This window comes from Gracilinanus agilis, chromosome 5 (assembly GCF_016433145.1).
Source record: "Gracilinanus agilis isolate LMUSP501 chromosome 5, AgileGrace, whole genome shotgun sequence".
NCBI lineage: Eukaryota > Metazoa > Chordata > Mammalia > Didelphimorphia > Didelphidae > Gracilinanus > Gracilinanus agilis.
The window spans coordinates 150,938,036-150,953,421 of NC_058134.1; the positions used below are offsets into that span (position 1 = coordinate 150,938,036).

The 15,386-nt window shown below is 37.9% G+C and overlaps 1 protein-coding gene across 1 annotated transcript in view; it reads right to left on the reverse strand.

The window, feature by feature from the left end:
• Positions 1–15,386, reverse strand: part of PIK3CG (phosphatidylinositol-4,5-bisphosphate 3-kinase catalytic subunit gamma) — a 56,381-nt gene that overhangs the window by 16,225 nt on the left and 24,770 nt on the right. The window contains exons 7-10 of the mRNA XM_044677856.1: positions 11,150–11,296; positions 9,054–9,144; positions 5,551–5,681; positions 3,991–4,102 (exon numbers count right to left, since the gene is read on the reverse strand). Coding sequence (XP_044533791.1) covers positions 3,991–4,102; positions 5,551–5,681; positions 9,054–9,144; positions 11,150–11,296 — 481 coding nt within the window. The remainder of the gene's footprint in view (positions 1–3,990; positions 4,103–5,550; positions 5,682–9,053; positions 9,145–11,149; positions 11,297–15,386) is intronic.

Consider the following 15,386-nt stretch of genomic DNA (forward strand, 5'->3'; position numbering starts at 1 on the left):
CTCAGACCTTTCTATTTGTGAAAAAAAAACATCATTGTATTGAGTAAATACAAAATAAATCAATAAATATTTATTACACACTTACTTATATATGTACTGCCTACACTTTGACCATTATCCTCATCACTTCTCCCTAAAAATCTTGGACTCCCCCACCCCAGGAAATGCTGGATTCCTTTCTGCTGTTTCTTCTCTATCTGCCAGTTCTCTTTAACATGTAGTCGTTTCCCATGCAATGTAAGCTTCTTGAGAGCAGGGGGTGTCTTGCTTTGGCTTATTTGCATTGCCAGTGCTTAGATCTTAATAAATATTTTATCTATTTATTGATCTATATGTGCCAGGCACTATGCTAGGTGCTGGGAAATTAAAACTGTCACAGCCCTTGAGAAGCTTATATTCTACACAGAAAGTATTTGCATATACAAAGTCATTTCTGGGAGGAGGTCATTAGCAACTGTGGGGGAGGATCAGGCGATGGCTCTTGAGCAGAATTTTGAAGGCAGTTATGGTTTCTATATAATTCTTTTATAAGATGTAAAACATTGTAAATCAGATGTATGTCTGACATTCTGTTATTCTTTAAGTCACAACCAAATGTGATTACCAAATTCTAGTTTATCATAGAATTATCATTAGCAATTTATATTAGAGCTCTTTGGCTAATGTAGGGAAGTTTGCATGAGGCCATGGGCTATTTTAGGTTCTATATGCTACAGAAATGAATTTGAGTTCATCAGTTAGTAGTTGAGGTATTGATTTCCTCTAAACCCAACTCTTAAAGGTACTTTCAAATTTCACAGAAAACCTGAAGGAGGGTTTATTGCCAGTATTAATCAGAAGGGTCAGAGCTGTGAGGAGGATATGACAAGTGTCAATTTGGCCTGTGAAAATTTGTGTAAAATCTTAAGAATCTCCCTACAGGATTCTATGTGTGATAGGTCAATTCTTGTGTCATTTCATCAGATTTACAAGTGCTCATCTCTTAAACCAATGTTCTAGGTTCGTGAACAATTTCTATATTGAAAAGAAGTGAACCAAATACTGCCCAGTTATACTAACCAAGCTGTTCCTGAAGAAGAGATGAAAAAATTCACTTCCTTCCACTGGGGGGGAGGTGAGAAACCAGGTACATCAAATCCCAAATTTTCTGACAAACTTGGGATGTGTTGGTTAGACTTGCTAAGCTTCTTCTCCTCATTACTTTCCTCTTCCTCTTCCTTCCCTATCTGCCCCCCCCCTCAATCCCAATGGGCAGATTTTTGATGATAAGTCACAACACAACTCCATTATCATAACATTTCTTAAAACACCCAGGCAAGAATGAGCTATAGTGATTTTTCATCTAAAATGTCATCAGGAAAACATACATTTTATATTCGCTATAACTGCAGCAGTATGATGGTCTCACTTTAAAAAATTGGCATTTTGGTGAAAATTATGTAAGTGCCTAAGGCCAATGGACCATAGCTCTGCTTTCCCAAGCCTTTATAGAGAAAAGAGATGATCAGTAGCTGAGGATAAGCCTTGCTCTTCTGTATGCAGAAGTGGGGTTATGGCTAAAAGGAAAGATAAATACAGGACTAAGAGTTTTAGGAAAATAAAAGATTATTGACAATTTTGTTGACTTGTAGGAGTATCATTTCAACCAGTTTGACAGGATACAAAATTGCTGTTGCATCTAAAACTCATTAAGATGAAAGCCTATTACTACACCATACACAGAAGCCCACACAGTTTTGTTGATTGGTTTTATTGTTTTACATAAAGCAAATGTTTGGCTTACGCTACATTTGCAATCAATAACAAATGTGTGTGTTGTACAAATCAGGTGGTTCCAAGGCAGACGGTAAATACTGCTTTGTCTGCAGTTATGCCTTCTGCTAGAATTTTATTTGGATTCAATCATTCTTAATATCATTTGACATATTTTTCTAAATATATTTGTGATTAGTGGGCTATTGTAAGATAATAACTTTGAAAGAGGGGGATAAAAAGTGTTTACTGGCTGTCATTCCTAGGTTTCAGACACTAGAGGGGACATGTGGGTCTCTTCATCTTATGATCCTATGGTACATGAATGATACATAAACTGAAAAGAACTATGCCTTGATCTGTGACTTGTCAGATCTAAATTAAGCTAGTACTGTGGGGGAGACATCTAGATGGTACAGTGGATAAGACACTGGACCTGGAGTCAATTCATCTTCCTGAGTTCAAATCTGACCTCAGATACTTCTTAGCTGTGTTATCCTAGGCAAGTCACTTAACTTTGTTCACCTCAATTTCTCATCTGGAAAATAATCTGGAGAAGGAAGTAGCAAACACTCTAGTATCTTTGCCAAGAAAACTCCAAATGAGGTCACAAAGAGTTGGACATGAGCAAAAATAACTGAATAACAACAATAATAAAGTAGAATGATGGTTTAAAAATTGATTCAATTGGCCTCATAGGTGATGATAATTTCAAGGCTAAGACCTTCTTCCACCAGTAGCATAGATTTAACCCCGAAAAAGGTACCTTTCAACCCAATTCCTTAAATTAAGTGCCTCTTATAGAAACCAACTTAGCTTGAATACTTCCATTTTGAAAACTGTCATTTTTATGAGGCTTGAAGTAAGGAAGCTCATATTCCAACCACCTCTCACCTCCCCCCTTCTGTAACCTCAAGTTCTACCCTCTAATGCTCCAGAGGCTGTCCATCTTTTAAAGCCTACCTGATCAAAATGACATATAATCTTTAAGTTCATATCCTTGCCTCAATAATTTTTAGCATTTTTTTCATTTGTTTGTGGTTCAGTTATTTAAGTCATCTGACTCTCTGTGATGCCATTTGGGATTTTCTTGGCAGAGATACTGGAACAGTTTACCATTTTCTTCTCCAGATCATTTTTATAGATGAGGAAACTGAGGCAAAGAGGATTAAGTAACTTCCACAGGGACCCAGAGCTATTAAGTGTCAGAGGCCAAATTTGAACTCGGGAAGATGAGTTTTCCTGATTTGGGCCTGATACTCTATCTACTGCATCAGTTTCATTTGTAGTGTGTTTCAGTTTAGACATCCTGGAAAAGTAGGGACCAAACAAATACTCTGCTCTTAGTAGATAACTTCCTCACCCCCTACCCTCCACCCCTAGCACTGTTCACTCAATGAAGTGATTTTGGTTCACACCCTTGATCCTTCACCACTTCAGCCAAGTGGTTTTTATTCCATGAAATACTCTATGTAAGGCCCTGGGCAAGGTATTAGGCATCCCCCCTCCAAAAAAAAATATAGATGTGACATATATTCCAGTGTAGCAGGCAGGGGTTGCAGAAAGCATGCAAGAAAATGAGTTAGCAAACATTGAAGTGCTAGGCACTGTCCTGGGTGCTGAAGAGTACAACAACAAAAATGAATTTAGTCCCTGCCCTTGAGGTGCTTACTGGGATAGTCAGGAAAGGAATAATGGATACTGTGGAGAATGTGATCAATACAAGACAATTTAAGCAAAATGCTAGAGGCCACTTTCGGCTCAATATAAGCAGAACAAACAAAACAATAAACTCCTCAGAATGCCTTTGTGAGAATTTAACTTGGGAGGCTTTAAAAGGTAAAGAGAAGAAAAGGAGTTGCATCATTTTGTTCATTCTGGTGAGGTGAAGATAAAACAAATGGGTAGGAGGCTTGAAAGACTAGAAAGTTCTCTGAATCTGGATTTGAACCACTTAGTCTTTTGCTTATTGTATACCCCCACATGGGCTTTACATATGTGTGTAAGCAATTTCATGCACATGTGTAAACACAGATATGTGTAGAGGTTTCTGAGGTATGAAAAACTGTGCATGTGTTTGGGGTGGGAATGCTTTTCTATTTCACATAGCATGATATTTGGACCAATGCATGGAGATGGAAGTTTGAGTTGGAGCTGGGGGAGATAGAATGCTTATGTCCATAAACTCTAGCATATCTCAGTTTCATTTAAAGAGAAACAGAATAGGAAGATAGTCACCTGTTTCCGTGATCATAATGTTGTCATTGTGTCTGTCTCCAATACCAAGAACAAAGGTTGCCACACAGTAGCCAGCGCATGAATATACAAATTTCTCCACTGCTGCCTGGAACTAGTAATACAAAAGCACCCAAAGGTTATTTGATATTCCTCTTCCCCTCCCCCAACAGATTCTACCTAATAAAGGCTTCTCCCCCCAAACTCCTATTCTGGAAGCTGCTTTCAAAAGGCAAATTGTAAGGGTTTTCATTTAAGCTACAGATATTAGCTATAACTGACTTTCTCCCTGCTGTATTTCACTTTTAGTCAATCAATTAATCGGCAAACATTTGTTAAGGAATCACTAGATGCCAGACACTCTGCTAGGTTTGGGGGAAACCAAGATGATGCCCTCCAGAAGCTTAAATTTCATCAGGGAAATCAGCATATACAAATCTAAGCATATAAAAATATCCATAGAAAAAGAAATACAAAATCATTTGGACTAGAGACACCAGCAGCAGGAGGGATGAAGGGAGATAACACTCAAGCTGAACTCTGAAGGAAACTAGAGATTCTACAAGGCAGAAGTGAGGAAGTATTTCCTGCCATAGAAATCTGAGATGGAATAATGAATGTGGCGTGTGAGGAACAACCAATTGAGTTTGACTGGAATATGGAGTACACGAAGATGAGCAATGTGGAGCTGAGAGAGGTAGGTTAGAGGCTGGTAGATTTTTAGCTACTATACAAGGGATCTTTATGGCTTGATTGAGGAACAAATGTCAAAGGCAGTTGTAATTAAATCAAAAGGGTTCACTACCCCTCATCATGCATGGATGCCCAACCTCCTCTCCCCCCCAAGGAACTCAAAGTAATTTTCTCCTTTGCTGTATGACCCTTACTTGCCTTTTGATCACTAATAGGATGTGAGCTTTCACAAAGTCATCATGTAGAACAGGACTAATAAATGTCACTAATTACATTTCCCCCCCAACAAAGGACTGGTAACCATGCAAATGAGGCTCCCTAATCTTGAGCTGCAGAACTTTAAATGACAGCCAAACAACCTCACTACACAGCTTGCAAAGGACTCAGCATATGCACTTCAAAAGCATGCTGGAACTGACATTTTCGGTATCCATAATTTATTGTTGAGATGAGAGCAGAGTTGTAGATTATAAATCATCTTATAGAATCCTGGTATTTTGTTAAGTAGAACACCATTTACAGAGATGAATGAATATTTCTGGTGGACGTCAAAAGTTATCTATATATATATATGTGTGTGTAATGGTTAACCAAATGTTTTGCATGGTCTAATTTTATACAAAGCATGGCCTGGTAGTCAAATGAGAGGCAAATGCTAAAGAACTGAGCTCATTGTCTGCCTTTTATTCAGAGTTGCTGAGTCATAATGGCAAAGATCTTCGTATATCAACCACCATATATGTAACTTATCTAAGAGATGCTGAATACCAGGATGATTATAGATCGCTCTGAAAAAAAGCGAGGTTCCTATAAAAAGAGTATGTATCTGTCTAAAAAATCCCTTGAGGGGGAAAAGAGAAATTATCTCACCTTTTCTTCAATTGGGCATTTTTCTTTGAGCCAATGATTTAGCACTTCATCCTTAAATGCTCCAGTATTACCCACTGTGCTCTGCTGAATTTTGGCAATTGTTGTAGCATCCTTCACAATTTCAATCATTCCTGTGCAACAGGAACACAGTTTGAGAGGAATAATCATGGCTTGTGTTTATACGTTGCTTTAAGGTTACAAACTAATTCCATATACATATTGTCTCTTTTAGAGGGAACCAGGTGGCTCAGTGGATAGAGCACCAGACTCGAGTCTGAACACTTAAGTTTTAAACCAGCCTCATACACTTAATAACTATATAAGCCTAGACAATTTTACCACTATTTGCTTCAGTTTCTTCCTCTCTCAAATGAGGATAATGGTAGTATCTGTCTCCCAGAGTTGTTTTGAAGATCAAGTGAGACATTCATAAAGTGCTCAACACAGTGCCTCACACATAGAAGACATTCACTATATGATTACTTCCTTTCTCTTTATCCTCACAACTACCCAAAGAGGTAAATAGCACAAATATTGTCCCCATTTTAGAAATGTGGACATTGAGGCTCAGAAAGGTTAAGTGATTTACCAAGTCACACAAACACTAAATGACTGAACCAAGACTCAAATTCAGCCTTCCATTGTCAAATCCAGTGAACACTATCAATGATACTTTGCTTCAGGGTTATTTGCCCAGTCATTAGGTTCACAGCGTTTTGTGGTTTTATTTTCTTTCCTTTTTTAGGAGGATAGGAAGGAAGTTGTGAAGGACTTTATTTTATGAGATCTCTGAATGAAAAGTACACATATAACGTTCTATTTATGAATGGTGAAAAGTAGAATTCATCTATTCTGGCCTGGTGAGAACATCCTTCTGCTTTTGGCCAACGGACATTTTCCTTCTCCTTTATTTAAAATTACACAATTAAAGGGAAGATCACTTTGTACCATATTCAAATCAGAAACTCAAGACTTCCCACTCTTTCCTCAGCCATCTCCTTCCCTCCCATTGCTTCAAACATTATCACATCTCTATTCAGATGACTTTGAAACTTCTTTGAAAATGGAATTATTTTCTAGATTGTCCAGGCTCCAAACCCTCCAACTGCCTATAGGACACCTACCTTGTGGACCCCCCAAACTTCATGCTTAGGTTCAGTGCCAGATCTGCCTTTCCTGATCTGAAAACTGCTCTTCCTTCTGGTTTCACTCTTTCCATCAGGGACATCACCATTTACCCTGTATGCCATGTTCAAAACCTTGGGAGTGCCTTGACTCTTCCCTCTCTCTCTCATTTCTCTTATCCAGGTAGTTAGAAAATCCTGTAATTTAACTTTTGTCAATTCTACCATTGTAAAATGGGCAAAAGGGTAGAGTGCTTCTAGACTCCTGGCCAAGAAGAACTGATGCTTCCTCTCTATGTGATCAGAGGCTAATCTCTTAATCTCTCTGAGCCTTAGTTTCCTCATCTGTAAAATGAGGATACTATCTATTTTGTAGGGTTATTGTGAGGGTCAAATGAAATGATGAATGTACTTTGTGAAACGTAAAGCACTGTAAAAGGGTTGGCATTTATTATTATTATCATTGTTGTTGTTGTCTACCTCTTCCTCTGTATTACCAGCACCATGGCACTAAGAGAGCTTTGATATCACTTACTCAGACTATTGTAATAGCTTTCAGATAGGTTTTATTGCTCCTAGTCTCTTTCCTCCCTAAACCATCCTTCATGGTGCTGCCAGATTTATGCTCCTCATGCACAAACACGATCATTTCACCTTCTGTGCCACAATCTGATATGACCCTACTTTTCCATATGACCATACTACTTCCTTTTATAAAGTCTTCCTTCTAACTAGATGACTTCTTATATTCTGTAACCACCTCAGGTTTCCCTGACTCTGGGCTTCTAGTTCTCACTCCTCCTTCCAGCTGAATTCTTAGTCAGACTTTAAAGCTTGATTCAAATGTCACCTCCTCCAAGAAGTCTTCTCAGTTTTTTTTCCTACTCAGTATTAATCTTCTGCCGTCCCAACCCTTCCAAATCTTTAGATCTAACACAATAATTTGCTTTTGTTTTTTAACAACTTATTGTATATTGCATTTGAGTGTGTGTCACATTCCCCAATAGAATATAAGCTTCATGAGGGCATCTTTCATCTGGACTTGGTGCTGTACTCCCCTCCTTTCCAACTTGGCACAGTACTCTAAACATGGTAGATATGAACTTCTTCACAAATTCTCTCATGCTTCAGTTCAAAACATTCTCATGTCCTCCCAGAGTTCTCAGAAATGGTGTAATCTCCTACTGCTCTGAGGAGGCAGTGGGGCATAGTAGATGGGATATTGGACTTAGAGTCAGGAAGCCCTGGGTTCTCATTTTCTAACAGATACTTACTAGCTGTGTGACAATGGGCAAATTGCTTAAACCTTATTTTCCTTATTTGTAAACTGAAAGGGGTAGCCTCATTGGTTTGGCTTCTAAGGTCCCTTCTGGCTCTAAATTTATGGATCCCATAATTAATTAAGTTTCCTATCTGACAGGGTCTTGTCATCCCAATTTTCTGCTAAGCTTCTTGGGGACTGGTACTAAGTTCCAATATGCATTCAATTTCGGGCTTCATGGTACCAGTTTAGCCTTCACTTCATCCCATGACTCTCTTCAAATTTCCAGACTCATCAGGGATCCATGCCCCAAGGCTCCACATTCACTCTCTGGCTTCTCAGTGATCTGCATCTGAGGCTACTACCTCTGGGATCTGATTCATGCCCTGTGGAAAACACCTTGACTTTCTCACTTGCATCAACCTGCTACTCAAGATGCCCCAAAGGCAAGCTTCCAATGCTGCTTTCTCCATTGATTACCAGCTTCATTATTCAGCTTTATCTCCTACTACAGGCAGCAGAGAGAGCACTTCACACAGTTGTCTCTTTTTTTAAAATTCTATCAACATCACATAAAAATGGTTGGTTGAAAACTGGCATTCCTCCATGGTCTAAATGGGGGCGCTATGAAGCTAAAATGAAAACACATTCTGTTGGACATGAAAAGGTTTTTTTAAGTGACATAAAGTACATAAAAGCAGAGTAAGTAATAGTTCTGATAATCTGAACTTGAGGTAAGTGAAAAAAGTGGTTGATCTTTTTTTGTTGTTTTTAAAAGCTAAAAGAGAAAGACTTTTAATTAGCAGCAGAAGTTAAGCAGAAGCTTGGGAATGGGGTAGAGATAAGACAAAGAGAGAGCACATTTTATTAAATTGTTCTATGTATCGTCATAAGGTTCTGGAGCATTTCGTTTTTTCTTCAAACATGTTCAAAACATCATATCCAATGAAGTCATATCAATTAACCATGCTACATTTTCTCCTTGGTCTCTCATGAATAAACAGTATCTCATCCCTCTCCTTCAGCCCTATTATTAAGTTTCTAAGCCATAACTTGGAAATTTTCACTTGTTCCCCACAAATTGAAAGCTGGGCATAGCTCCCAAAGGCTCTACATACCTATTTTGTCTCCGGTTGAAATGCAACCATATGGCTGCAGGCACAAGTCCAATGACTCTGCTTCCCAAATAGATTCCATAATTCGAAGAATCTAGACATGAAAACACCAAATGTTATACAATATATGCTTATTTGTGTTGTTTGCCTTTCCTTTTTAAAAAATCACATTGTTAAACTTGATGCATAATTTGAAGTACAACAGGAAAAAACAGGACAGGTAACTTCTGCATTGTACTTAAGGTCTAATCTTCCTAAATTGTTCACCATCAAGTCTGTAATTTGGTATATAATTTGAAAAAGGCCTTGGGGGAGGATGGTTGAACTTCTGCATGTTGTTTTTGAAAGTTCTAGAATTTATTCATTTTTTTTCCATGTAAAATACTCCCTCCTAGTTCTATCCAATCCAATCTTTATGAAGTTGCAGTTGTTATTTAGTTGTTTTTCCAGCAGTTGGACTTTTGACTCTGTTAGAGATTTTTGTGGCATAGAAACTACAGAGGTTTGCCATTTTTTTCTCCAGCTTATTTTATAGATGGACAACTGAGGCAAACAAAGTTAAATAACTCACCCAAGATCACCCAGCTTTTGTCTAAAACCAGATTCGAACTCAGGAAGACGAGTCTTCCTGACTTCAGGCCTGGCAGTGCACTATTTAGCTGCCTAAGCTATACTGAATTGTAACCACATTATTAAAAATCAATAATTGCTATTTAATTTTAAATAGCAAGACACTCAGACCTTGGATAAACTAAGAAACCAACAGTCGTTTGTTACTGTTGGGACCCAAGATTTCATTGGTCTAGGGCAGTGGTTCTCAGACGTTTTGGTCTTTTACACTCTTAAAAAATTATTGAGGATTTCCCTAAAGGAGTTTTATTTATGTGGGTTATGTCAAAGTATTAAAAATTAAAACACATTAGTGAAACACATTATAAAAATAGTTTTGACGTCTTGAACTCCCTGAAAGGGTCCTTGGGACTCCAAGAATTCTAGGGACCACCGTTTGAGAACTTCTGGTCTATAGAAATACTCAAAATAGGAAACCCTCTCTATCATTGGAGATGGGCAATTTATGATTTTAGTGGGTTGCCTAGGCACTGAGAGTTTATGATTTGCCACAGGTCAAATCGCCACTATGAATCAGAGGTGGGTGGGACTTGAAGCCAGACTCATCTCTGAGTCTGTCTCCATCTCTAATTTCCTAAACCGTATCTGTATTCCATCAGTATATATTAGATAAATTTATACTTTATTTTTAATCTTAATTTAAAAAATAATGAGTAATAATAACAATCATGCGTGTTATATGTCAGTCTTCAAAGGGTTCAAAAGATTCCACATTTCTTAGATTGAATAAATCTTCAGAAGTTTGAGGGAGTGTTCACTGAAACAGAAAAGTTTAGGATAACTCTCATAATATCCTTCAAAAATAAATGACATCTTGTCACCTCTTCACCAACTAATCGTCTTCCTTCTTATCCTTTCATTTCCTCTCACCTGCCTACTTCATCATCCCCAAATTAAGCCCATTTTCTCTCTTTCATTTATTAGCCCACTGACTTTTTAAAAGCTTCTCATCTCTATCTGTACTCTGTGTGTGTGTGTGTGTGTGTGTGTGTGTGTGTGTGTGCGTGCATGGTATAAAGAGAAATGTTATTAGTGTGGGAGAAGCTATGAGTGTACATATACGAGCACACAGATAAATGCAGAGTTGCTGTCGGTCACGAGTGGGCACTAGGAGTGATGCGTGCATATTTGAACTATATCTCCATGCTTTTTTAACTAGGTTATAAAAATTGGTACAGGGGTGCAGAGAGCTCGGTATGATTCATTATTCAGGAATCAGTTAAGAAATGAACCGCTAGTATGAATAAAAATAAGTCCCTTACCGTACTGTTATCAAGAGAAGGCTATGAACCCCATGGCATAGCATATGAGGCAAAAGCAATGGGAACGTTCACCACTATGAAACTGCTGAGTAGTAATCTGTGCTTGAACTCTGCTAATCTTAGAGCTGTTTTGTTTTGTTGGGTCTTTTTTGCAACAATAAAGGTAAAAACTAAAACAAAACCTCAATAATCCAAATATTAACTTACTTGCAAAATCAGCATGTCTTGACGCAAATCATCCCCGTGTTTGAAGATAATTCCTATGGTTTCATTGGACAGGGCCGTGGGATCAGCACATTTAAATTCAAGCCATAAGGGCTTCTTTTTGGATGCCATGACTTTACATTTTTCAATCTGTAAGGAAGAGTTCACATGTTTTCTATACAGAGAATGGATACGTGGAATCAGACACAATGTGTGGTTTCACTATGCCTTCAGTTCTTTTTTATCTTTTTTAAATATCCATGCTATATTTGCACTTTCAAATAGAACTCCTGATGTAAAGATCCACTTGAAAAGATAACCAATGATAACTGGCAGCTATATAAATGGAGATTTTGAACCTTGGACTACATCCCCCATCTGTCCCTTAGTATTTCCCCAAATTCCCTTCAATCTCTCCTGTGCCTCCAGGTTTGCTTGGTCACATTATTGTTTTATAAATTCTGTAGCTCCTCCCTCTCTCTCTTTTGCTCTGGTGAGTGGGCTGATTAGTACCTTTTAGCTAGTATTTTTTGTTAGTTTATTATTAATAAAACTGTATTAAATATAATATTTTGTTATTGATTATTAATTTTAAAATCCACACAACTAAATAGTACATTTAAGTTGAATGTAGGTAAGAAAAAAGGAAACACTTATTAAGCACCTACTATATGCTAAACATTGTGTTAAACACTTTATAATTATTATCTCCTTTGAGACCTCACAACCACCATGGGAGGGAGGTGCTATTATGATCCCCATTTTATAATTGAAGAAACTGAGGCAAAACAGGGATTAAACGAGTCACCCAAGGTCACACAAACTAGTCAGTGTCTGAGGACAGATTTGAACTCGTGTCTTTCTGATTCCAGACCTAGTACTCCATCCACTGTGCAACCTAACTAGGTAGAGTCATTAGATCCTAACAAAAACCCTGAGATATAATGATGAAGAAGTTGAGGCTTACAGCTTGGTATATATTATAAGACTTGGTTCAAAGGGCAGCTGGGTAGCTCAGTGGATTGAGAGTCAGGACTAGAGACTGGAGGTCCTGGGTTCAAATCTGGCCTCAGACACTTCCCAGCTGTGTGACCCTGGGCAAGTCGCTTGACCCCCATTCCCACCCCCTACCACTCTTCCACCTAGGAGCCAATACACAGAAGTTAAGGGTTTAAAAAAAAAGACTTGGTTCAAACACCAGATTTCTTTTCCTATTGCCCCTGGTTAATATTGCTTTCCACTCTAAACTTACCTTCCATCTGTTTTGTATATATTATGCATATAGCTATTTATGTACTTGGTGTCTCCCATATTTTGGATGTAAGCTCCTTGAGGGCAAGGACTATTTTTGCTTTTTCTTTGTATTTTTAGTGGTCAACTCTATCCCTGGCATATAGTGAATCCTTACTAAATGCCTGTTACTTGCTTGATTGATTATTCTAAGTATTTGCCTTTGCTCCTATAGCCAAAAGGTATCGGGGGTAGGATTCAGAGGCGAGTCTCTCTGGACTCTAGTGGGTTCCTGATGGTACACCACACTGTCTTATTAACAGATTAGTAAGGACAGCAAACAGATAAGTCAAGAGAAACTTGACCTTCTTAACAATGAAGTTTTACATTAAATCCCATTAATTTGGACTCTTTAAGCTTTCAGAATTTGTGATAATTAGTAGAGCCACTGACCTGAGATTTTCTTTTTCATTATCAACTGAAATAAAGGGGGACTTACTATGCAAATGAATAATGAGGTCCACTTCAACAATCAAATTGTTTTCAAGTGCTAAACAAAACCACTTTGGTAGTCTCTTAATTTCCTGTTTCTTGCATAAAAGGAAAAAGAATGCACACACCTCATTTGCATTTTCACCTTCTTCAAATCATTTATCGCTACTGATACAACTAATCATATATTGAATTGACTATATGATTTTTATTGTGCCTAAATTAGCTTGGTATATTAGCACAGAGTGGAAAACAATTGGATTGTTTGTGAAATAATGTGATGGAATTTTAAAAACGGGATGTTTATTTCCAACTTCTCTAATAATTCCTCCATTGTCTTTTATTCTTTTCCTAACATCTTTTTTCCTCCTCCCTCCAAATGGTTGTGGACTTTCTTTAGGGCTTTAGATTAGACCAATTGCTTTTTGTTCTTCATTCACACACTTTTCCTAAAGGATGTCTCAGGCTGCTATTGCATGCTTTATCTGCATCTTTATCTGATGATTCCTAGCATTGAATTTTCCACTGATGTTTTGTCTAAATATGTGGCTGTGCTTTTCTAAGGGATTCTAACGCTAGTAAAAATGATCCTTCTGCTTACGGCTTTTAGGGATGACTGGGATTCTTTTAGATTCCATGGAGTCTCCAAGAGTCTCTCGGCTTCCTAGTTCTATGGGTACCAGTGCAGAGTTCTCCACTTTGCAAGTCTATGGTTCAGACAGGACATAAAGACATCATATTTTGGGGGAATAGACTCCACCATGAAAATGACTCCCATACAAGCTACATTTATCCATCAAAAGAGCAGTTCCTTATTCTTGACCAACTCTTTGCCACACAGCTTCTACTGTTAGATGTCCTACACATATTTCCTGCCTCCTGTGCAATTTCCTTCCTCAGTTAGCTATGATTTCTTAGAGCCTCCTTCTGGCATTCAAATCGCTACTCAATGTGTCTGAAGTTGACTGATCCTTAAGGAAGATCTACTATTAAACTATTATTCCTACCAAAAAAAACATGGTAATGATAACAAAATAATAGATATTCTATTTAGCCTATCAATGGACAACTTGGATAAAGACATAGATAGAATGGTTATCAAATCTGCAGAGGACACATCAAGCTAGGAAGGAGAGTTAAATTTCTGCATAGCAGAGTCAGGATCCAAAAAAGATTTTGACGGGCTACATCACAGGGGTGACTCTATTAACATGCACTTCTTATATAAGTTTGAAAATTAATATCGTAAGTCCAAGAGATGAGACAGTGTTCGATAGTCATTTGTCTGGGGCTATATTATGCTTTCGGCAAGACTTCAATGGTTACTTGGCAGTCATGTTACTGTAGAGATTCCTTGTGAAGTATGGATTGGCCCAGATGGCCAATGAGATATCTTCTGACTACAATTTTTGTGATCCTCAAAAGATTGGGTCTGAGCAGAGGGAGAGATAATAATTTCAAAAGAAATTTAAATTTTTTGTTTTTAATCTATTTTTCATTTTCATGCTGTACCACATTCAGCTGCCACCCTAACCACTGATAGGCCTGAGATAGGAAATTTAAAATGAACTTTTACTGTGTTTGATGTGGAAAGAGGGCATGTTTCTCCAATTTTTTCATAGAAGGGACCCATATCAGCAGTCGTTTGTGAAAAATATTTTTCTTTGGTGGGGGAAGGGGGGAGAAACCAGATCTGTGATTTCATTGGTTTTAGGGAACTCCCAGTGAGGAAACACCCTCTGCCAATGCAGCTCAACACCTGTTTAGCAATTAATAGTCTTAGAATGTTGTCTGGGGTGCTGAGAGGTCAAGTGACTTGTTACACCATCTATATGTCAATCAGAATTTCAAATCAGATCTTTCTGGGTTCTATCTGCTACATCAGGCTGAAATAATATTTTAATTTTGGTCAAAAATAGATTAATAACAAGAAAAACTCAATTACATATCACTTTAAGATTTACAACATTTTTATGACAACAAAACTGTGAGGAAGGTAATGAAAGTATTCCCCACCTCTACCCTCATTTTTTATGTACAACCAAATGGAGGTGGAGAAAATGATAGAATTGTTCTGATTGGGTCCAGTAAAAATTTATTTTTAAAATTTAAAATTTAAAACCTTGACTGGCTGCTCATTGTAGCCAAGCAATCCTTTTATGAATCCCTAATTAATTTATTATCCCGCTGACCAGACTAGCTTTTTCGAACCTTTCTCTCTCTCCTCAAACTTCCCATGGCTCCTCCCAACATGCTACCCTCTCAGCTGAGAACCTTGATGAATACTGAAATAAACCAAAGCCATTTACCAAGAACTCTTTCTTCTCCTCTCCAACTAACATTACTCTGATGCTTTCTCCTCACCATCTACCTTCTCTTCTACCTTTGACTCACAGGAAGAGGTGGCCCTTCTTGCCAAGATAAACCCTTCTACCTACACAAGTTATCTCATTTAATCTCACATGCTCCAGCCATTGTCCTTTCTATCATTTCTCATTCTCCTTTCATGGCTAAAGTC